Raw genomic sequence first — 23,111 nt, 5'->3', positions numbered from 1 at the left:
AGTTTTTAGAAGGTTAACCAATCACCATTCAGGTACCACAGAAAGTAGACCCCACACACACTCCAAACACTCCAAAGTCATTATTAAGTCATTATTAATAACCAGATACACATGCATCTGCACTCCAAAGTCATTATTAATAATCGGATACAAAGGATAGAAACGTAGAGTTAATAAAATTAGCTAAAATCGCCAGAGGAATGAATTAATAAAATGGACAAACACTCCAAAGTCATTATTAATAACCAACTACAAAGGATAGAAACTTAGAATTAATAAAATTAGCCAAAATCCCAATGTATTTAATAATAACCGGTAATGTCTGTTTGGGCGCACTAATCACTTCAACGGACAGCTGCGGGCATTATGATGTGCATACTCGCCGCACACCCCGCACTTTCTGCTAGCCTTGTCACTCGTCTCAATAGCTAACTCGCGTTGGCTTTTAATTCGCTTGCCGGTCCCTTTGTTTTTTGCTTGAGCTGGCGGTTTGATAATTATGGACGTCGGCGGCTCCACACCGCACAAAGCTGCAATGGCAACACCGTTTCCTTTTGGGGGGTCAACGCCCATACCATCGCCGAGAAACTCGTCTCTCAATTCTTTTATTACCTGTAGCATTCGCGTTTGGCGCACTTTATTGCTTCCAACCATCACGGCACAATTGTGTATCTCAGTCCACAACTGGCTAGGCACAGTTTCTAAAGGAGGGCAGTCAGAACATCGAGCACACCAGCTAGCTAGTCCTTCTTGCTTACACCATCGTGCTGCGATGTACCGCGATTGCAAGCTCACCATTTCGGCATCTTTGAACACAAGAAACATATGCCGGCAAACAAACCCCAATCTTTCAAACAACTTGCAGCTACATTGATTGCTATAATCTGCAAGCGCACAGAGTCAATCACAATATAAATTCCTGGAGTATTCCAGGGTCGATCCCACGAAGAACACTATTAACTGTTATCTTAAATAATCAAATTGTTGATAAGGAAATTTGCAAATAAATAGAATTAATGTGATTAAAAGAATATTTATGAATTTAAAGCAAAGGGAAACTCCAATTGAGGGATTGGATTAGCCTATATTAGATTAATTGATTATTCTTCCTGATGTGTTGATTCTTCTAATTTCAAGCCGCCTTCGTACCCTGTTTTTTCTGCAAGTACGCTCAATTTCAAGATCAATAGGAAATAATTCCGCGTTTTTATGCCTTAGTGAACGCCTTAAGTTCATAAACAGAATAAAATAAAAATAGAAAAAAACAAAAACTTGATAAAAATAAGAATAAAAATAAAATAATAACAAACCTAACAACTAAAATAAATTTGAAAAGAAAAACTTAAAGAAAACAGTTTAATAAAAGTGTCCCCGGCAACGGCGCCAAAAACTAATTGAAATTAGAAGAATCAACACATCAGGAAGAATAATCAATTAATCTAATATAGGCTAATCCAAATCCCTAATTTAAATTCTAGCCAAAAATCATATTTGAATGTTCAAGAAATAACATTCTGGAAATTTTAACAAGAAATAAAAATAAGGATAAAGAGAAATAATTCAAGCCTAAGAAGATGATAGCTGCGATTGAAGCTCAAGAATCCCCTGCGATGAAGTCTCCTCGCCGAAGTCGACGCCGCTCCCAAGCTTTCGTACTCCTCTCTTCTTTTTTTCTTTCCGTCTGTCTTCTCTGCCGAACTGCCGTCTCTCCAATGATAAAAACCTAAATCTTAATCCCTTTATTTTTTCTTGTTTTTGTTTCTGCCGAACTTCAAGTTAAAAAAAGCAACCCAAATTAAATATATTTCATCCCTTTTAAAACTCTTTCTTTTCTTTTGTCTGCTGCGCAACATCCTCCAAAGAAATAAAATAAAATAAAATAAAGTAAAACCATCATAACCTAATGACATAATTTAATTAAACTTAATTATTAAAACACTTATTAAACAAATGAAGATATAGAACCACCAAATAAATACTATAGATAAAATAAAACTCTTATTTATATTAATAAAAATGCAATATTAGCCTAATATTTATTAAAACCCATCTAAACTAGTAACATATAACTAAATATAATATTTATTATAAAATCGACCCTAAAACTTAATTTAATTATTGAACTCACTAACTAAAATTACTCTAAATAATGTCTAGAAATTAAGCTTATCATACATGTCGCAATAGTCAAAGACGGGGTATAATCAACAGTATGGACAACGTTGTACTCCCCTCTAATGTCGTAACGGATGCACTCACCATCTGCATGGATCCCCACAACCCTGCAATAAAAACATGCAGCTTCGATCTCTACCTGGAGCTCATAAAACACTGTTAAGGTAAATACCTGCGCCGTGTGTCGCTCCAATGCTAAAGGAGTTTTGAAATCAGGCAAGGACCCCTCACTCTCAGCATTTAATTTACTTTGTCTGTGCCGTTGAGTTTCTAGGACGCTCTCAAATTGCACGTAGAACTCGACCAGACTACAATGTGGGCGTGTGTTTTTACCGTACGCACTGTTCTCCGCTTCTGAACGCGAGGTGGTACGTAGAACACCGCTCATGGGTAAATCTAAAAAATATGAAGGAATCCAAAACCTCTGGTCTGTGTATAATTTCGTAAACCATCGGTGCCCCGTTAAGTTGTACTTCTCCATTAACGACTGTCATTGCGTTTCAAAATCATCAATGCTAATGGTCTCATTCCACACAATGTTGTTAAGCTGGTTACGGAAATTCTGATCTTTTGATAGTTCGGCCCCTGACTTCTCACTCACTTTGGTCATGATATGCCACATGCAGTAACGGTGACGGCACTCTGGCAGTACTCGTGCAATAGCACTCTTCATAGCCGGATCTTCATCAGTTACGCACACAAGGGGCTCTTTCCCATTGTTGTTTTAAATCTCTCCAGGACCCACACGTATGAGTCAGTGTCTTCTCGAGTTACCAACCCGCCAGCAAACGTAATGCACCGTTTGTGATGGTCTACTCCGGTAAATGGTATGAACACCAAACTGTACCTGCAATACAACGAGTTCACACGTTAGCATGGTGGGAACAAATTTAGTGATTCGGATACCGCCCAATTCCCACTAACGTGTTACCAACGTGTACTTAACATGAACAATACAAAAATTCACAACAACAATATTAAGTTACTACTGCATTTCAGTATGATTAGCATGCACAGAATGAACGGTGTAACGTTGCCATACCTATTCGTACCATACGTTGCATCAAAAGAAATCACATCACCGAAACTCAAAAAATTTTGACGCCCGGTGTGGTCAGCCCAAAAAAGACGCGCAACATGGTTTCCTTCATCAAGATAGTAATCAAAGAAAAAGTTCTCACAGACGTCATGTTTTTGGTTAAACATTGCAATGATCATCTCTCCGTCCTTATCGGCAACGTATGACTGGAGGTCCCGTTTGAAATTATGGAACTCCGTTTCTGTTGCACCAACGTTGGCGAACGACCCCACCGATTCCTTGTATAACCGGAAGCCTTTAGACCCACCCACATTAACTTTAACACAATTCATAAGGAACGCTTGCTGGGCCACGTCCAGTTTTCTGTTGATTCGCATAAATAGTTTCGAAGGCTAGGAGCACATGCGGTGGGTGTGTTCGGGAACAAAAATACTGACAACGAAGCCCGCACCTTTGTCCTTTGTGATGCAGATTCGAGCATTGCAATTAACCCTGTTAGATACTCGTCTCCTACGTTGAGTGCTCGGACCACCACTGCCACCCTTTACTGGTTTTGGGGTGCTTCTACCGCCACCTTTTACGCCTTCTCGGTTGCATAACAAATAACGTGTTGTAACCTTGCCATCACGACCTCGCTTTAGTGTGCCATGCCTCACAGAGAAGCCACATGTTCTCGCATAGGTCATATAGAAATGCACCCCTTCTGCTATTGTGTTGAAACGGTAACCGACAGCTGGGGTAATTGCACTATCCACGGTAGGCCACCAATATTTGACTGGTATACTGATGTACCCACCCGTGCCCACACTCTCTTGCCCCCCCCCCCGTCAGCTGCGGGGAAAAAAAAAAGAATTATCAACACCCTAATATGCATACCAAAAATGTTAGTTTGAGCTATTATATTATAATAACTGTACCCAACCAGCAATAGAGTCAACATGTATCCCCAAAAAATAGACCAATTGTAGCAATACGCAGCCTGCCAAAAGGTTCAGAATATCCATTGCATGCTACCCGCCACAGTTTTCATTAAATTCATACTTCCCCATGACTTAATTAAGTAAAATCATAAATTTAAAGAATAAACCCCAAGCATACAAACAGTGGGGTGTGCGAGGTTTGCCTTAGATTCTATGAGATTTTACAGGCAACACAAACAGAGCAAAGGAGAAATGGAAACAAAAAGACAACACAACCAACAAACACTCAAAACTTAGATATCACTAATCACATTCCTTGAAATTTAACCCAAACATCAAACTGCTTTTTATTTCTTATTTAAATGTAACCACTGCAAAAGTGAAAAGTCTCTAAACATAGCATTTGACAAAATGTAAGCTTAATTAACTTCATTAAATTCTGACTGGCTTTTGGATGTCAAGATCAGAAGAAGAGTTCTGGCTCGTCGGTGGTTTGCCAGCGCATAGGGTATTGGTGCACCGGAAAAGGTTGTTGCTTGTCATCATGGTACTCTGTGAACATGGGGGACGTACCTGGTGGATTACCCGGAGGGGGTTGCAGCGGCGGCATGCCGTAGTCGCCGGTAGTCTCCGGTGCGGTGCTTAGATCTGAGCCGTTGATCAAATTTAGATCAACGGCTTAAATCAATGAAAATTAAAAAAAAAATAAAATACGCGCGTGTCTGGAAGAAAGAAGCACAAACTAAAATGCCGCACCTTAAGTGTTAGATCTTAAGCACAAACTCACGCACATTAAGTACAAAACCCACACACATTAAGCACAACCTCACGCACATTAAGCACAAAACCCACGCACTTTAAATATTAACTCACAAAATTTAAGTTTCAACAACTAGTGACATTAAGCACAAACTCACGAACATTTAGTACAAAAGCCACGCACATTATGCACAACCTCACGCACATTAAGCACAAAACCCACGCACTTTAAGTATTAACTCACACACCTTAAGTTTCAACAACTACTGACATTAATCACTGACTTTAAGTTTCAAGTGCGGGTATAGCTTCCCGTGCAGTTGTGCGGTTAGATCTGAGCCGTTGATCAAATTTAGATCAACGGCTTAAATAAATGAAAATTAAAAAAAAAATAAAATACGGGCGTGTCTGGAAGAAAGAAGCATAAACTAAAATGCCGCACCTTAAGTGTTAGATCTTAAGCACAAACTCACGCACATTAAGTACAAAACCCACACACATTAAGCACAACCTCACGCACATTAAGCACAAAACCCACGCACTTTAAATATTAACTCACAAAATTTAAGTTTCAACAACTAGTGACATTAAGCACAAACTCACGAACATTTAGTAAAAAACCCACGCACATTAAGCACAACCTCACGCACATTAAGCACAAAACCCATGCACTTTAAGTATTAACTCACACACCTTAAGTTTCAACAACTACTGACATTAAGCAAAAACCCTACGCACATTAAGCACAACTCGACTCACATTAAGAACATATCGCACCCACATTAAGCACCAAAGTCCACACTTTAAGTTTTAACAACTACTCACGTTAAGCACAACCCCACGCACATTAAGCACAAAACTCACGCACCTTACGCACAAACCTCACACATCTTATATACAAAACTCACATACATTAATCACAGATCCGCTCACCTTAATTTTGACCTAAATGCAAAAATTTTAAAAATTGCCACCGCGTTTTTTTTTTTTTTTTTTTTTTTTTTTTTTTTTTTTTTTTAATTTTGACAATCCTGGACGTTGATTTAAGCGAGATGAATGGCCCAGATTAAACCGCACAACCGCACCTGGGTACCCTAACCGCACCAGAACCTAATTATATATATATATATATATATATATATATATATATATATATATATATATATATATATATATATATATATATATATATATATATATATATAAAGTAAATAATAAATAATATACATATAATTTATACTGTATATAAAATCAAAATCCTCAACTTAACTTTCTGTCCAAAATTCTCAAATTTTAATATATTGTTTTCTACTTTCCTATTCGTACTATAATTCTTCATTACAATTCGCATTCTAATAATGTAAAATAGTGTAATACAATTTCTAATATAATATATTCTTTCCTACTTTTCTATCCGTACTATAGTTCTACATCAAAATTCCTATTATAATATTGTAACATAGTGTAATACAATTCCTAATAGAATATATTATTTTCTACTTTTCTATATTAAAATTCCTATCTGTAATACAATAGAACAATATTATAATACTCCATGCATGACAAATAAATCTGACAGTACAAATACTAGAAATAGGAAGTAACATATATTATAATTATTGTTAATTCTATCGTTATTATAACATATATATATATAACTTTTGAACATATGTCAGTCAGAAATGGATGATTGAGTATTAAAATAGTCAAACATATATTAGCAATAAAACAATATTAAAATTCATATTTTTATTCAACAATATTATATTATTCATTTTCCCGTTAAAAATTATATTCTCCATTATTAGTTTTATATTTCTTCGTTAATTCTCTGTCAAATTTACTAAATTTCAAATTCTCATTAAAACTCAACTGTCTGGCTAAATTATTAAGATTTAAATAAAAAATCCTTAAAAACATGCCTGCTTAATTCCCAATTAAAATCAAACTCAATCTCTCAACTCCATGTTGTACTCAAACACTCCTAAATCACCTATAAATATAGTCCAAAATCGTGCACTTCATCACCAAAACTAAAACAGATGATTGAGGAAGAGCAATTTTGAGCTTGGCTTTTCAATTTAGAGCATTCCATTCTATTAACTTTAGTTTCTATAAGTGAAGTAAGGATTACAAGTTCTTTGTTGGTGATTATGCAGTTTATGTTTTTTAATGTTGCAGTATAAAATGCTATATTAATGTTTTAGTTTCATTTTGTATTTATTTATTAATTGTTTTCTATTATAATTGCTTCTCTTGAATTTTCTCATATTGCAGAAAGTATTCTAACCAGGCATTGGTGATTATCATTCCAAATTTTATTGGGTAATAACAGATTAATAGTTTCAATATTTAAAAAAAAAATCTTATTTCAATCTGTAACTAATTTCTTTTATTATTACGTTGATGTTGAAGCATAGTGCTGGACTGAAGAATAAAGTTATGACTTAGAAGGGTTCGAGTATTGCGTAGTTTTTTCTTCTTTTATATTTATCACATTTTACAATAGGTTTCAAATATACAAATTGTAACACCCCCAAAACTTAAGCATAAAGTAAAGCATTCAACTTAGAAAATAAGTAAAAAGTCTAATTATCATGAAATAAAACTTCGCGGAAGCTAAACGGTTAAGTAAGGGAGTGCTATGCCACATCTAGGTCCTCTAAACCTAAATGCACAAGCTTAACAAAATCCACTATCCATAAGTCAAAGTATACCAAAATGGGCTCACATGCCACCAAAGACTAAATACAAATAAAAGAGAACTAAGTCTAGAAGACGGGCTCAACTAGCGCTCTCTTGGATCGACTAGACCGCACCAGAAATCATAAGGTTAGATATCCGTTAGCGATAATGCTAAGCAACCCAACTCCAACGCGTTGAAATACATATTCATATACTTTATAGATAAAACCCATTTTGAGACTTGGGAATACATAAGTATATCCTTAAACAACTCTAGCTTTATAAATCACAAGGAATAGAGGTAATACTCCGACCATACAAGAAATGTACTCAACAAATACCACTCAATACAACGAGACGACGATATGGATCAATTCAAGGAATAGAGATAATGAATCAAGAGATAACAAGTAAGGTAATGTAAACACAATCATCAACAAGCTGGTTCTCAACAAGTAACACAATCAATCAATCACCGACAAGGTTCCAAATCCTCAAAGGACGTAGGCAAACCAAGTCATTCGCCGCGGAGTCATCGCAACAACTCGTTACCATGGCGGTCCTCCACCCGCCGGCCACCCGCTTGAACGGTGGCCGGTTTCGTCGGTGGTCGAGTGGGGGTCCGTCCCCCCCACCGACTACCCGCTGGAACATATGTTTCTTGGCATTTTTCCCATCCCGGGAATTCCTCAATTTTACCCAAAATCAAGTCCAAACACGACCAAACACATATCAACAACACATAGAATAAGCTAAGAAACAACACAATTGAACCCTAAACGCAAACTCTAAACATGCCAAGACTCAAGGATAAACGCATAACGGTTTGAGAGCATCAAGAACATCAAGAAACCATCATATAAAACCCTAAAGACAAGCTCTAAACATAATTAAAAACAAGAACATGCAAACCACCACACAAGATTATCAAGAACATCAAGAATAGCAAGAATCCACATCGTAAATCCTAAAGACAAGCTCTATCAAGGCATAAATACAAGATCACAAATATAATCATTCAAAGGAGCCAATAAATAAAAGATAGCAAAGAAAATAAGTTTTGTGAGACATGGGTTACCTCGTAGCTTTAATTAAACTTCTTACGACTTCTAGGATCTTTCCTCAAGGTCCTCTTCCTATCAATCTTTCCCAGGATTGGTGACGAGGAATTCTTTGTCTGAATTCTGGGAGGGGAATTTCGAGTAATGGAGAGGGAGATGGGAGGGAAAGGGTTCTAAGGCTTTCTAATCCCTTTTATATAGGTTTAGGACTCCTAATTAGAGTCTGATTAATACTGGGCCCAACATCTTTATTCTAACGGGTTTTAAGGCTTTAATATAGACAAGGGTCCACGATCCTCCATGGACCATATTAATTAATTAGGGGATCCTGTCTAAATTAAATCTTTTCCCACTACTCTTTAACGGAATTAATTAAATGAATAATTCGAGTTTAAAGGGCGTAGCATAGGGTGTTACACTCTTCCCCTCTAACAAGAAGCTTCGTCCTCGAAGCTTAGGTTCACGAGGCTGACTAAAGCCGAGCGCTAAAGTAAAACAACTTACCTGGTCCTAACCTGAGTACGCAAGCTAAGGGATAACTAAAGTACTTGGAGTGAACAATTTGGGGTAACGTCCCCTCATTGCATCTTCCAGCTCCCAAGTTGCCTCCTCGGTCCCGTGGTTCGACCATAGGACTTTTACCATCTTTACCAACTGGTGAGCTGTCGTAGGCTCCCAAATTAAAACCTTACAAACGTAGTAGCGGGAGTAAGGATCGATCCCACGAGGAGTAACTAGTTTAAAATATGTGCTCAAATTAAAGGAAGGGGGGTTTGGAATATATCGAGAATAAAGATAAATTAAAAGAGAATTTAAATAAACAAGTAATTTAACTGAACGAATAAAGTAATGAAAATAATATATCGAAAACACTTATAATAAGAAACCTTGGTTAGTAAAGATCCACTACTGGAATTTAACACTGATCATTGATTAATAAAGTAATTAATATGCAATTGAATATTTGTCGTGAAATTATTTCATTTCCGTTTTCCCTTAGTTGTAGGTAACTAAAGCACACGCGGTTTAATTACCCCTAACTACTAAATAACCTAAGACAAGCGCTATAGATTTAATTTAATAGCAGCAATAGGAACTAGGAAAACCGACAAACTAAATAACACAAGCACAAGCGGTTGCATTTAACTTGGGAAAATATTCTACCCGAGTCGAATTATCACTAAGCCGTCAATAATTAACCTCAGTTGCTACTGAATATTATGATGGACAATTTTTATGTCCTCGCAAGTGCACGAGTCAATTGTAGTTTTAGCGTGCTTTTAGCAAGGGTCGATCCCACAGGGAATTGTACGATGCAATTTAATAAATTTAAACAAATAATTAACTTGATAATTGAAAATGCTCTAAACCAATCAACAATCAAAATTGATAAATTGCAGGTAAAAAAACGAGGCAGAAAAGACAATAAAATAACAAAGTGGATAAAAACTAGGTACTCATACGATAATCAACACAATAAAGGAACTGCAATTTATACTCAAATGCACTAATCACTCGGTTTATGTAAAGAATATTAAAAACCATATTTCATATACTAATTACTTAAGCATCAAGCACCGTAACTAAACATAACTACCATCCACAAATACAAAACTTGCATAATGGGAATTGAATAATTTCTAAGAACAAGCATGGAGAATAAATACCAAAATACGAAGCAAGGGAACAAGCTGATGCCGAATGAACAATTCAAAATGCTGCTAATTGATGGGATTGAACTAACTTCACACTAAACTAATACAGATAAGTAATTTAAGAAAGAAAGGGGAAAAAAACCAGAGGGTTCACTGCTGCCCAGAAATTCAGAACGACCGTCCAAAATTGTCCCAGAATTGCCGACCGGAATTACGCGAACCACCGGAAATCTCCGGGGTGAATTCATGATCCTTTCCTCGAACTTGCCTGAATTTTATACTGCTTGAACTGCAACAATTATCCCAAGTTCTGCGCTGCTCAATCGGATCTCCCTATTGAATCGGACCTTGCCGAATAATCGCCGCGTCTACGCTGAAGCAGTCTCTCGTTCATCGTCCATCGTTCGATCTATTATTTGGGAATTGGGATCGGCTATCCTATTTCAATAACTAAACAAACATAATAATAATAATAATAATAATAATAATAATAATAATAATAATATTAGAGACCATATATAACTAACCTACATTTATTAAAGTCCTATTGAACATGTACTACTAAAATTATTATTAAACTGAGTTAAGAAATTATTGGACTGGCAAATTTTAATAACAAAATTAATTTAATAACAAAAATAACCCAAAAAGTTAACAATATTTATAAAACTACTTATAGAGATAATAAATAAAAATAGATATAAATTAATCAATTATTACAAATTAACTATAAAAAGATTATTTAAAAATAACACTAAAAATAATGTTTATCATATTAGAATAATTTTTAGCACAACATTATCTAATATAGCAAATAATTATATCAAATTAATAACTAGTAGGCCTCCCTAGCAATTAAATGATACAACTATTCAAATAATTTAGAAGAATATTTAATACTCAAAATGCATAAAAACATATATATAATAAAGTTAAATAAATAACCTTACAGCGTTATGAACTCCGGGGCTTCAATTCACTAAACCAACTAGAAATTAGCCACAAATGGACATTGATAACAACTTCAACGAATACTATAGAGGAGGGAAGAATGAACGTTTTACAATAGAAAAATTTCTACTATTTATACTACTCCTAAAATAAACTCAAATGAATCTCCACCATCCATTTTCCACCTTTTGCGTTGAGCCATGAAATCATATATACTTCCGCTTGTTCTCGTGCCAGAATCGGTCGACCGAGCATCATTCACTGCTGCATGCGCAGGTTCTGTAGATGGGAAGACAAAAACATTAATTTGTGTTGTTTTAATTTCTTGCTAAGAGTTGGGCCACAATAGATTACTAATGGACTTAATTAAGACTAAACTCATATTAAATTAAATTAAAGAGTTTGACTAATAATTATTATAAAACACTGATTAATTAATTAAATTCTAAAGTGAAATAATTATTAAATAATTCCAAATAATTAATGCAAAAATATTATAAAGATGTATATAAAAAATGAGTGTAAAAATATGCCTATCAAATTCCCCCACACTAAAATATTTGCTTGTCCCCAAGCAAAAAATATTATTTGCGAAGTAAATAAATAAAATCCCCAAAACTCATAACATATCATGAACAACAATCTGAAGCACCCTGCAATTAATAAGTTAGCATTCCTATTTGAAAATGAAGAATACTAAATAAGTAAGCCCTCACAGGAATATCACTCATCACTCAAGTGTTTGATGGGTATAGATTTCGCTCAAGTTCATTCCTATAAAATTGCTCTACCATAGGCTTGCATATCTTCTCAATCACCACTACAAGAGTCATGCATGACACAAATCATAAGGACTTTTCACAGGTTGTAATGGGACTAGGGTCAAGGTAGGGAATTTTAGGAAATTAGCTTAAACAAAAGCTTCAAACTAGAGGAGCAAATAAATACAAGTAATCCAACACCCTCAATTTCCAATCAAAAACACATCCCATTGAGGTACAGAATGCTTCCTCAGTATTACCAGAATTTCCCCTTACTTCATTTATTTAGAAGTAACTTCAACTCAAAATCAATTGCTGATTCTTTTTCATTTTCTCATAAATTTTCAGCAATATTTTTCTTTTTCAAACGTATATTCTCCATTTTTCCTTTTTTTTTTTCAATTTTCCATAACTTTTTTTTTAATGATGAACTGCCTTCATTTTCTCTTAGAAGACCAACGACAAATTGGCAATAAAGGTACAACCCGCCTCACTCTCAAAACAAATTAATAAGAGTAGGTGATCTCCCCCACACTTATCCTTTACAAACTCACGTAGATTACAAGAATAATCCATAATTTGCTCCACTAGTTATTCAGCTGGGTGAAGGCATTATTTTTAGATATAAAAGGCTTGTAATGTGGTTCAAGATAAAGAAAAGAATGATCGTAAAGCTCAAAGTGGGTTAACGAAGGAAAATAAATCATGGGACAAACCGGTTATTTGGCTAGTGAGGCTCAAAATCAAATAATGGCCTTAATCACACTTGAATCATGCATGGTCTAATTAGCTTTAAAAGAGAATCAAGGCAAGTTCTAGAGAAACAAAATTATGGAAGAAATCACACAATAGAAATAAAATAAGACCGAAGTGTCAGTCAATGGCTCAAAATCTCACAGGTTTATTGCTTACTTAATCTAGCCACTACACATCGAACAGGAAATGCTAACAAACTAATCACAACTTGCCAAACTATTTATTCAATCATGTCATGAATTCCAAGAAAGGAAAATATGATCATTTTTCAAAATAATACTTATTTAGCATAAAATACTAAGAAAATATTTGTGAAAATTTTGGAAAATTTTGACAAAAATCGTGACATAAGCAAACAAATAATAAAACTAAAACTAAATCTCCTCCCTCACACTTATTACCAACATTGTCCCCAATGTTGAATAAAAACATGCAGAAAAGGATTATTAAATGAAAAATAACGATTAAATAACGATTAAAATAATAGAACAAACTCCCCTTCTAGTTGTGCATATTATTCAAAGTAGCTGGGATCTTCAAGAAGTATGTCGTCAATATAATCAACTTGAGCCCCTTCATGGTAGGGTTTAAGCCGATGGCCATTCACCTTGAATATCTTAGAAGTCTGTAAACTTTGAATCTCTATCGCACCATGAGGAAAAATATTAGTGATAATAAATGGACCAACCCATCGAGAACGTAACTTACCTGGGAATAGCCGAAGACGTGACTGGAAGAGTAGGACCTTTTGTCCAATTGAAAATTCCTTTCTCAAAAGCATCTTGTCATGAAATGCTTTCGTCTTTTCTTTGTAGATTCTTGAATTCTCGTAGGCCTCATTGCGAATCTCCTCCAACTCAGAAAGTTGCAACTTCCGGTGTAGGCCACTTTCATCAATGTTCATATTAAAGCTCTTGACAGCCCAATAAGCTTTGTGTTCCAACTCAACGGGGAGGTGACAAGCTTTCCCAAACACAATGCGATAAGGGGACATACCAATAGGTGTTTTGTATGCGGTTCTGTATGCCCACAATGCATCATCTAATCGCAAACTCCAATCCTTCCTGTTTGGGTTGACTGTTTTCTCAAGGATTGACTTTACCTCTCGGTTGGACACCTCTGCTTGCCCGTTAGTCTGCAGGTGGTAGGCAGTTGACACCTTATGGGTGACACGATACTTTTTAAGCAAAGCTTCGATGGTGCGATTACAAAAGTGAGTACCCTGATCACTTATTATAGCCCTCGGAATGCCAAATCTGGAAATGATGTTAGTTTTGATAAAATCTGCAACAGCTTTAGAGTCATCAGTCCTGGTGGCTTTAGCTTCCACCCACTTCAAAACATAATCAACCGCAAGTAAAATATAGACAAAACCAAAAGACACAGGAAATGGGCCCATAAAATCAATGCCCCAAACATCAAAGACCTCACAAAATAGGACCGGAGTTTGTGGCATTTCATTTCTTCGGGATAAATTACCTGACTTTTGACAAGCATCACAACACTTGCAAAATGAGTATGAATCTTTAAACAAAGTTGGCCAATAAAACCCAGACTCCAACACCTTCCTTGCTGTTCTCTTAGCACCAAAGTGGCCTCCACAAGCATAAGAATGACAAAAGGTAAGGATTGAAGCAATTTCATCATCAGGTACACACTGCCTTACCACTTGGTCAGCACAATGTTTCCAAAGGTACGGTTCATCCCATACATAGTACTTGGCATTACTCCTGATTTTATCTTTCTGTGCCTTAGAGGAATCAAAAGGAAATTTGTTAGCAACCAAAAAGTTGACTATGTTAGCATACCAAGGTAAAATCACAGTTGCAGCTAATAGGTGTTCATCAGGGAATGCTTCTCGCAGTGGAGGTTCCGGTTTAATGTGTACCAACCGACTCAAATGATCGGCCACAAGATTTTCTGACCCCTTCTTATCTTTGATCTCCACATCAAACTCACTTAAGAGGAGTATCCATCTTATTAATCGTGGTTTGGCTTCCTGCTTTTGCATCAAGTAGCGAAGAGCTGCATGGTCAGAATAAACTATAACTTTTGTGCCCAGCAAATAAGACCTAAATTTTTCTAAAGCAAAAACAATGGCTAAAAGTTCTTTCTCTGTAGTAGAATAGTTTTTCTGAGCATCATTTAAAGTCCTAGAAGCATAATAAATAACGTGGGAAGATTTCCCGATCTTTTGGCCCAACACAGCCCCAACTGCGTGATCACTTGCATCACACATAATCTCAAATGGGTAGTCCTAGTTAGGTGGCTGAATGATCGGCGCAGATGTTAACAACTCTTTCAATTCGTCAAATGCTCCTTTACACTCTTTGTCAAACTCAAAGGATGTCTCTTTCTGCAACAGTTTGCTTAAAGGTAAGGCTATTTTCGAGAAGTCTTTGATAAACCTTCGATAAAAACCTGCATGTCCAAGAAAAGAGCGGACTTCCCGCACATTAGTGGGATACGACAGAGATTCAATAATATCAACCTTGACTTTATCAACCTCAATCCCACTAGACGAAATAACATGCCCTAAGACATTACCTTGTTCAACCATAAAATGACATTTTTCAGAATTTAACACAAGATTACTCTTTATACATATTTTCAAAATAAGTGAAAGGTTATGTAAGCAGGTATCAAAAGAGTCACCATAAACTGTAAAATCATCCATGAAAACTTCAATCATATGCCCTACATAATCAGAAAATATACTAACCATACACCTTTGAAAGGTACCCGGGGCATTACAGAGGCCAAACGGCATGCGTCAATATGCAAAAGTGCCGAAGGGACATGTAAAAGTCGTTTTTTCCTGGTCTTCCGGAGCAATTGCAATCTGGAAATAACCTGAATAACCATCAAGAAAACAAAAATAAGAGCGACCAGCTAACCTTTCTAACATTTGGTCAATAAACGGTAAGGGGAAGTGATCTTTTCTTGTAACAGCATTCAACTTCCTATAATCTATACAAACTCGCCACCCATTTTGAATACGAGTGGGGACCAGTTCATCATTTTGGTTTTTGACAACCGTGATCCCTGTTTTCTTAGGAACCACTTGAGTTGGGCTAACCCATTTGCTGTCTAAAATTGGATAGATTATCCCAGCCCCAAGGAGTTTGATGACCTCTTCCTTGACTACTTCCATCATGGGCGAGTTTAGCCTTCTTTTTGGTTGACGAGATGGTTCTGCTCCTTCATCTAGAAGGATTCGGTGCATGCAAGTGGATGGACTTATCCCTTTGATGTCTGCAATTGTCCACCCAATGGCAGTTTTGTGTTCTTTTAGCACTTGGACAAGTTTTTCCTCTTCTATTGCAGACAGTTTAGTTGAAATTATGACTGGCAATGTTTTATTTTCTCCTAAAAAAGCATATTTAAGGTGTTCAGGAAGGGGTTTCAATGCGGGGATCGGTGCTTGCACAACAAATGGTAACAATTTTTCACTAGAAGCAGGTAAAGCCATATAAGAAACATTATTTTGTTGGCGCAGTTTAGGACAATGATTCAATGATGCAATAACTTCATGTAAATTGGCACTCAGAGAAAACTCATTATTTCCTTTTTCAAGGTGTTCACAAATAACAACTTCTAATTTATCTTCACCATTAAATTCAAAAACTTCTTCAACCAATGAATCAATAATATCAACAGAATAAGCGGAGTTATCACCCCCAGGTATTTCATAGCATCATAAATATTGAATGTAACAACATTACCATCAAATTCCATAGTAAGTGTACCACTGTGAATATCAATTTTTGTTTTTGCAGTTTTTAGAAATGGTCTTCCTAACAGAATAGGTGCAGAATGATCATTATTTTCCATATCTAGCACATAGAAATCAGTAGGGAAGATTAAATTATTAACTTGCAACAATACATCTTCAATTACACCCCTAGGATATGCATTAGACCTATCGGCCAATTGGATAACTACACTAGTTTTATTCAAAGGTCCAAGTTTTAAAGACGCATACACAGAATATGGCATAACATTAATAGATGCTCCTAAGTCTAACATGGCTTTCTCAAGTTTAGTATCGCCTATCATACAGGGAATAGTAAACATACCTGGATCCTTGCATTTTTCAGGAAGCTTGCTTTGAATCACAGCAGAAACATTCTTGCCCATTAGCACTTTCTCACCCTTTGATGACCTTTGTTTCCTTTTTGTTGCACACAACTCCTTTAAGAACTTAGCATATCTAGGAACTTGTTTTATTGCATCAAGTAGCGGAATATTCACTTCACAATTTTTGAAAGTTTCATATAACTCTTCATCTTTCGTTCCTTTTATAGATTCTGACAAAGCTTGGGGGAATCGGGGAACTGGTTCATAATCAGTAGGGTTGGGAGACTTACCTTGAGATTTTTCATTGTTGTTAGTTCCCTCTTTTTCTTGGTTCACTGATGGGGTAGCAACTGCAGGCCCTTCAATTTCCTTACCACTTCTCAACACAATTGCACTTGCATTTTCTCTTGGATTAACCACCGTTTGCGAGGGTAGTTTGCCAGAACTCTGTGATTCCAACCGACTTACCGTAGTCGCTAGTTGACCCATCTGCCTTTCCAAGTTCTGAATACTAGCCTTCGTTTCTTGAATACTAGCTCTTGTTTCTTGTTGAAACTAGTATTTCACTCGTGCGATGCACGGACTATCAATTCCGAAATATTAAAATCATGTTATGTTTTTAAAAATATTAATGTTATTAACTTTCATATTTAAAAACAAAAAAAAAAAGTAAATATGAGTTTTTTTTTTTTTTAATTTTTTGGATTATGACTTTATGTTGTACAGTAAAATCAACATATTTTGGACTACTAATACATATTTTTCGCTATAATATCTTTGAAAAGTACAAAATTATACATAACTTTACTAATATTGACAAAGGATTAAGAGTTGGAACCTTTGGTATCATGAGGGTACTTCCTTTTCCTCCCTATGACAGCTGATCCAGTAATATGCTTCCTTTTTCACCGATGGTGTTTTTACGCACTTCAAAACCATTTACAATTGGTCTATTTATGTATACTTGTACTCTCTTTTGTTTGACTTATAAGAGCATTCTCATTAGTGCATTTTACACCTCTTTTTATAATAACTTTGGTGATATGGATAAGAAAAGATAAGAGAGAAAATTAGAGTGAGTTTTTTGTGGTGCCAATGCACAACAATGATAACAATTAGTTATTCTTTTATTTTTTGAAACCTCTTTTCAAATATTGAAGTGGTAGCTAATAATAAGTTGGCATTACCTAAAAACGATTTTTTTTTTAAAAAAAAAAACTTATTAAATCGTTAGTTTTTTTTTCAAAATTAAATCGTTAGTTCTAATTAATTTAGTTAGATAGTAGTAAAGATTGAACATATTTTTTTTTTATATAAAAGAGTACAAATAAGTATAAGAAACAATGATCTCATTATCTAAAATTAGAAATTTAGAATGCTCAAATGTTAAAAAAATATGAACAATATTAATCTAAATACATTTAAAATATATACATTAATATACATACATACATATATATATATATATATATATCAAATTGTAATCCATCAACGTGTAATGTTATTAAAAAAAAAAACATAAGAAATGTTCCGATTTGCTCTCTTTGTGTCTACTGCTCTCGCCCTCTAAGTAGAGTATCTTCTCCATTCTTCTTTCGCTTAAAAAATCCTAACTTGTTTGCTGTGGTTCTCGGAATCAAGATTGCAACGATTCTTAATTTGTAAGGCTTCAAGATCTGAAAACGTAGAACTGGAATTTCAGTGGTCATCAGTGGATCAACCCTAATCTGCAAAACAGAACGACTACAGTAATAACGTCATCTCTTAGTCTTCTCCAAGTGTTTTTTTTTCGAATTTCATATCTAATAATGTGTTGTATTTGTTATTTAGTCTATTCTGCAAACTTTAACCATTTCTTAACTTATTTTTTCAATAAAATTAGGTACAGCATCTAAAATTTAGGAATTATTATTTTCGGTCATTGAAATGCATTTTCTAGTCCCCTAAAAAATATTCAAATGAGATACAGTTACTATGTTTCTGATTTTTTAAAATTGATTTCCCCCTGGTCCGTGATCTCTATGTTGTTAGTTTTCAATGACCCTGAAATCCGTTTATATTAGCGACTAATCAGGGTAGAGTTAGTAATCTGTTTACATAGAAAGACTCTAACCAAAATACAGGTTAATGAATTTGCGGAATTACCTTTGTTAGCTACTGTGTTCTTCCTTTCTCCCCTCTATAATTTTTTTTTTTTTTTAATTTATAGCAAATTTTAATATTTTTTTAAATAAATATTTTTGACAAAACTAAAGAACCAAAAAAATTATGTAATGTATACATAATCTAAAGCATACAAATCTAAAGATCAAGCATCCAAGAAACCTGAATTCTACTTATTGGAATTGCTTCATGGGTCACAGCTAGTGTCACTGGGGAATTTATTTCTAGTAACCATAGCGCATTAAAACAAACTTCGTTCATAGTTCTTTTATTTTAAAAAAATATAAGAAAAAAAATTCACCTGCCTCCTCTGAATACCTCTGCCATTTGTTTGGTCCAAATGAAGAGGTTGCTACACACTTTCCGTCTGTTCAAAGTTCCAGGCAATGCAGTGAGCCTTCTGGGCAGTTTGCCTCTATTTTACCTATAAATATAATAAAATCCAAGAGAAATGCTAAAACAAACAAATAACATAAATATCATAAATATAAAAGATAAAAATAATTTGCTATCACCAAATCAGAGTCATCATCTCCATCCGCTTCAATCATCTTAGAAATTAGATCATTTAATTTTCGTGCTGCATAGTGCACTATTTCCATGTCATCTAACTTAATCTATAATATTTCCTCTTAGTTAACTATATATATATATATATATAGTTATTGTACAAATGAAAGAAATTAAAAATATAAGAAACAATTTACCTAGAGACATTTTTATAGCTCCTAACTGATCTAACCTTTTAGTGTGTAATGGACTAATTAATGCTTCCCATGTTAAATTTTTTGGCTAGGTACAGTGCTTAGCAGGCTCAAAATAGCAGTGCAAGGAAAAAAAATTAAACAATATCTCATTTGTGTGGTAATACACTGTTAATATCAGTACACTGATATTATTAACATATCAAATAACACAAAAACAAACATAAGATAGCAGTTTTGCATATTTTCTATATTCTTTTTTTGAAATTAACGCGTTTCATTTGAATTTTTAGCTAGGTACACTGTTTCGCAGGCTCAAAATAGCAGTGTAAGGAATAAAATCGTACAATACATCATTTGTGTGATTGGGAGATTGGGAAGTCTACCTATTTGCAGACAGGTACATTCTCTTCTTCATATCATTTGTAATATGCATACATAACATAAATAATCCTGTCTATATTTCACCTCTATTTGCAGAGGTGTGTTTCCTCTTGCAGCACATTGCAACCAAGTTTCTCTATTAATCGTAGCATCCTACAAATCTCTATCCATATTTTATATATCAATGGCTTTCACATATCAATTTCCAACTTCCCCTTCACACCATTCGGCCTCGACCCTCTGCCAGTCGCAACACACAAAGCAACAACTCACAAATCAGCTCACACAATTGCATCATCACATGTAAATCAAATAAATGAAATGGTAGATTTTCTTTCAAAAAAAAATGATAGATTTGGGAATTGAAACCATACCATTGCCAACGGCGAGTCACACCATGATCTCCATTCTGGCATCTATCGCGCAAATCCGACTTGGTTACCCTCCACTACCGCCCTATTCCGCAGCAGTAGTGCAGTCATCCTCAGACAATTGCACTAATCATTAATATTTCTTCAGTAATTGTGTAATGTATGTATGAAAAAAAATCTGCTTCTACCGATATGAAAGGGTTTGAGCAACTTCCGATAAACAAGTAATAATAAAAGGGTTTGAGCAATTCCGATAAAAAAAGTAATAATAACCTAACGTTTTACCCAAAGAATACGGCTGTCAGACCTTAAACGCTACCGTTTATATTATTTAGCAAATGTTAAACTATCAATGATCAAAACTACGTAGTTTCACTTTGGCGGGAAAATATAGCAATTTGATTGGTTATGGCTATATGACTTTAATATATAGAAAGATTGTTGTGTTTCCTGCTGAAACTGTAAAGTGTTAGTAGCAAGGGTTTTAACAATTTCTTCTAAATTCATACCTGAGCTAGAGCTTTGGACTGGTTGTTGTTTGGAAGGAAATGGTTGTCTATACTGCTGAAAATTGGGACGATTCTGAACAAATTGGTTTCCTTGTGAGTTCCCATAACTAAGGTTTGGGTGATCCCTCCATCCAGGATTATATTTATTAGAAAACGGATCATACTTACCTTGAGGTTGTCCAGGAAAACCTCCAGCCATGTTAACTTGTTCAATAGGTTCTTCTTGAAGAGTTGGGCAGGCATCAGTTTGGTGCCCAACTACCGAGCAAATTCCGCATGCTTTTACAGATTGCACATTGCCGACAGCTAATTGACGAACAAGAGTAGTTAAACCAGTAATTTGTTGCTCAAGAGCAGAAATATTTACCTCATTCACTTGCTTAGACGGTTGGACAAGCCTATTGCCAAATTGTTGAGAATTTGCAGTCATGTTTGCAATTAGAGTTCTCGCAGCGTCCGGTGTCTTGTCAACTAAAGCACCACCGCTCGCGGCATCAATCATGCTCCTATCAGTCGAAAAAAGTCCTTCATAAAAGTATTGAATGAGTAATTGATCACTGATTTGATGGTGTGGGCAGCTTGCACATAACTTTTTGAAACGCTCCCAATATTCATACAATGACTCTCCATTGTTTTGCCGTATACCACATATTTCCTTTCTAATGTTGGCCGCCCTTGAAGCTGGGAAATATTTTTCAAGGAACATTGTCTTCAAGTTGTTCCATGTGGTGATGCTCCCAGAAGGTAGATAGTATAGCCAATCCTTCGCTGAATCTTTCAAAGAAAAGGGAAAGGCTCTTAACTTGATTTGTTCTTCAGTAACCCCAGTGGGTTTCATACTTGAACACACCACATGGAATTCCTTTAAGTGCTTGTGAGGATCTTCACCTGCAAGTCCATGAAAAGAAGGCAAAAGATGAATTAATCCAGATTTCAGTTCGAATTGTACATTAGCATCTAGAGCGGGAAAAGTGATGCATAAAGGTTGCTGATCCAAATTTGGAGCTCCAAGCTCTTTTAAAGTCCGATTTTGAGCCATGGGTTCCCCTTCTGAATCAGAATTGTTGGAAGGTTGAGGGTCGGTAGCCAGATCACTAAACTCCAATTTCCTCAAAGCTTGTTTCTTCCACCTGCGTACAGTTCTTTCAATTTCTGGATCATACGGCAAGATTTTTTGATTAGCAGATCGAGTTATAGGCATAAACAAAAAGAAAATATATTGCAGCAATTATGTAAAGGTAACGAAAGAAAATGTTTTTTTTTTAAATTTTTATGGGACAAATTAACGAGAAAAACAGATGAACAAATAAATAATTAAATAAACACAAAATAAGCTAGAAAAGCTCCCTGGCAACGGCGCCAAAATTTGGTGAGCTGTCGTAGGCTCCCAAATTAAAACCTTACAAACGTAGTAGCGGGAGTAAGGATCGATCCCACGAGGAGTAACTAGTTTAAAATATGTGCTCAAATTAAAGGAAGGGGGGTTTGGAATATATCGAGAATAAAGATAAATTAAAAGAGAATTTACATAAACAAGTAATTTAACTGAACGAATAAAGCAATGAAAATAATATATCGAAAACACTTATAATAAGAAACCTTGGTTAGTAAAGATCCACTACCGGAATTTAACACTGATCATTGATTAATAAAGTAATTAATATGCAATTGAATATTTGTCGTGAAATTATTTCATTTCCGTTTTCCCTTAGTTGTAGGTAACTAAAGCACACGCGATTTAATTACCCCTAACTACTAAATAACCTAAGACAAGCGCTATAGATTTAATTTAATAGCAGCAATAGGAACTAGGAAAACCGACAAACTAAATAACACAAGCACAAGCGGTTGCATTTAACTTGGGAAAATATTCTACCCGAGTCCAATTATCACTAAGCCGTCAATAATTAACCTCAGTTGCTACTGAATATTAGAATAATTTTTAGCACAACATTATCTAATATAGCAAATAATTATATCAAATTAATAACTAGTAGGCCTCCCTAGCAATTAAATGATACAACTATTCAAATAATTTAGAAGAATATTTAATACTCAAAATGCATAAAAACATATATATAATAAAGTTAAATAAATAACCTTACAGCGTTATGAACTCCGGGGCTTCAATTCACTAA

The 23,111-nt window shown here is 35.2% G+C and overlaps 1 protein-coding gene, 1 long non-coding RNA gene and 1 pseudogene across 2 annotated transcripts; 1 reads left to right on the top strand and 2 right to left on the bottom strand.

Moving 5' to 3' along the window:
• Nucleotides 1-339: 339 nt before the first annotated feature.
• On the bottom strand, nucleotides 340-2,656 carry LOC109152483 (protein FAR1-RELATED SEQUENCE 5-like). The gene is made up of 2 exons (XM_019300182.1): nucleotides 2,176-2,656; nucleotides 340-884 (listed from the first exon to the last, which is right to left on the bottom strand). The coding sequence occupies exons 1-2, from the start codon at nucleotides 2,654-2,656 to the stop codon at nucleotides 340-342; spliced, it is 1,026 nt and encodes a 341-aa protein (XP_019155727.1).
• A 12,363-nt stretch (nucleotides 2,657-15,019) lies between these two features.
• Nucleotides 15,020-21,907, bottom strand: LOC109152482 (annotated as a pseudogene).
• On the top strand, nucleotides 18,405-20,095 carry LOC109152504. The gene is made up of 3 exons (XR_002049393.1): nucleotides 18,405-18,590; nucleotides 19,802-19,869; nucleotides 20,003-20,095. It is a non-coding gene; the product is annotated as an uncharacterized LOC109152504 (long non-coding RNA).
• Nucleotides 21,908-23,111: the final 1,204 nt, after the last annotated feature.

Source organism: Ipomoea nil, unplaced genomic scaffold (assembly GCF_001879475.1).
Source record: "Ipomoea nil cultivar Tokyo-kokei standard unplaced genomic scaffold, Asagao_1.1 scaffold2422, whole genome shotgun sequence".
NCBI lineage: Eukaryota > Viridiplantae > Streptophyta > Magnoliopsida > Solanales > Convolvulaceae > Ipomoea > Ipomoea nil.
Note: the sequence above shows the minus strand (reverse complement) of the source record. Positions and strands in the feature narration are given on the sequence as shown.

Coding starts and splice junctions, on each gene's coding strand:
- LOC109152483 (XM_019300182.1), bottom strand. CDS start 2,656: ATGGAGAAGTACAACTTAACGGGGCACCGATGGTTTACGAAATTATAC. Junction 885..2,175: donor GTCTTTGACTATTGCGACAT/GTATGATAAGCT, acceptor GTGCGCTTGCAG/ATTATAGCAATCAATGTAGC.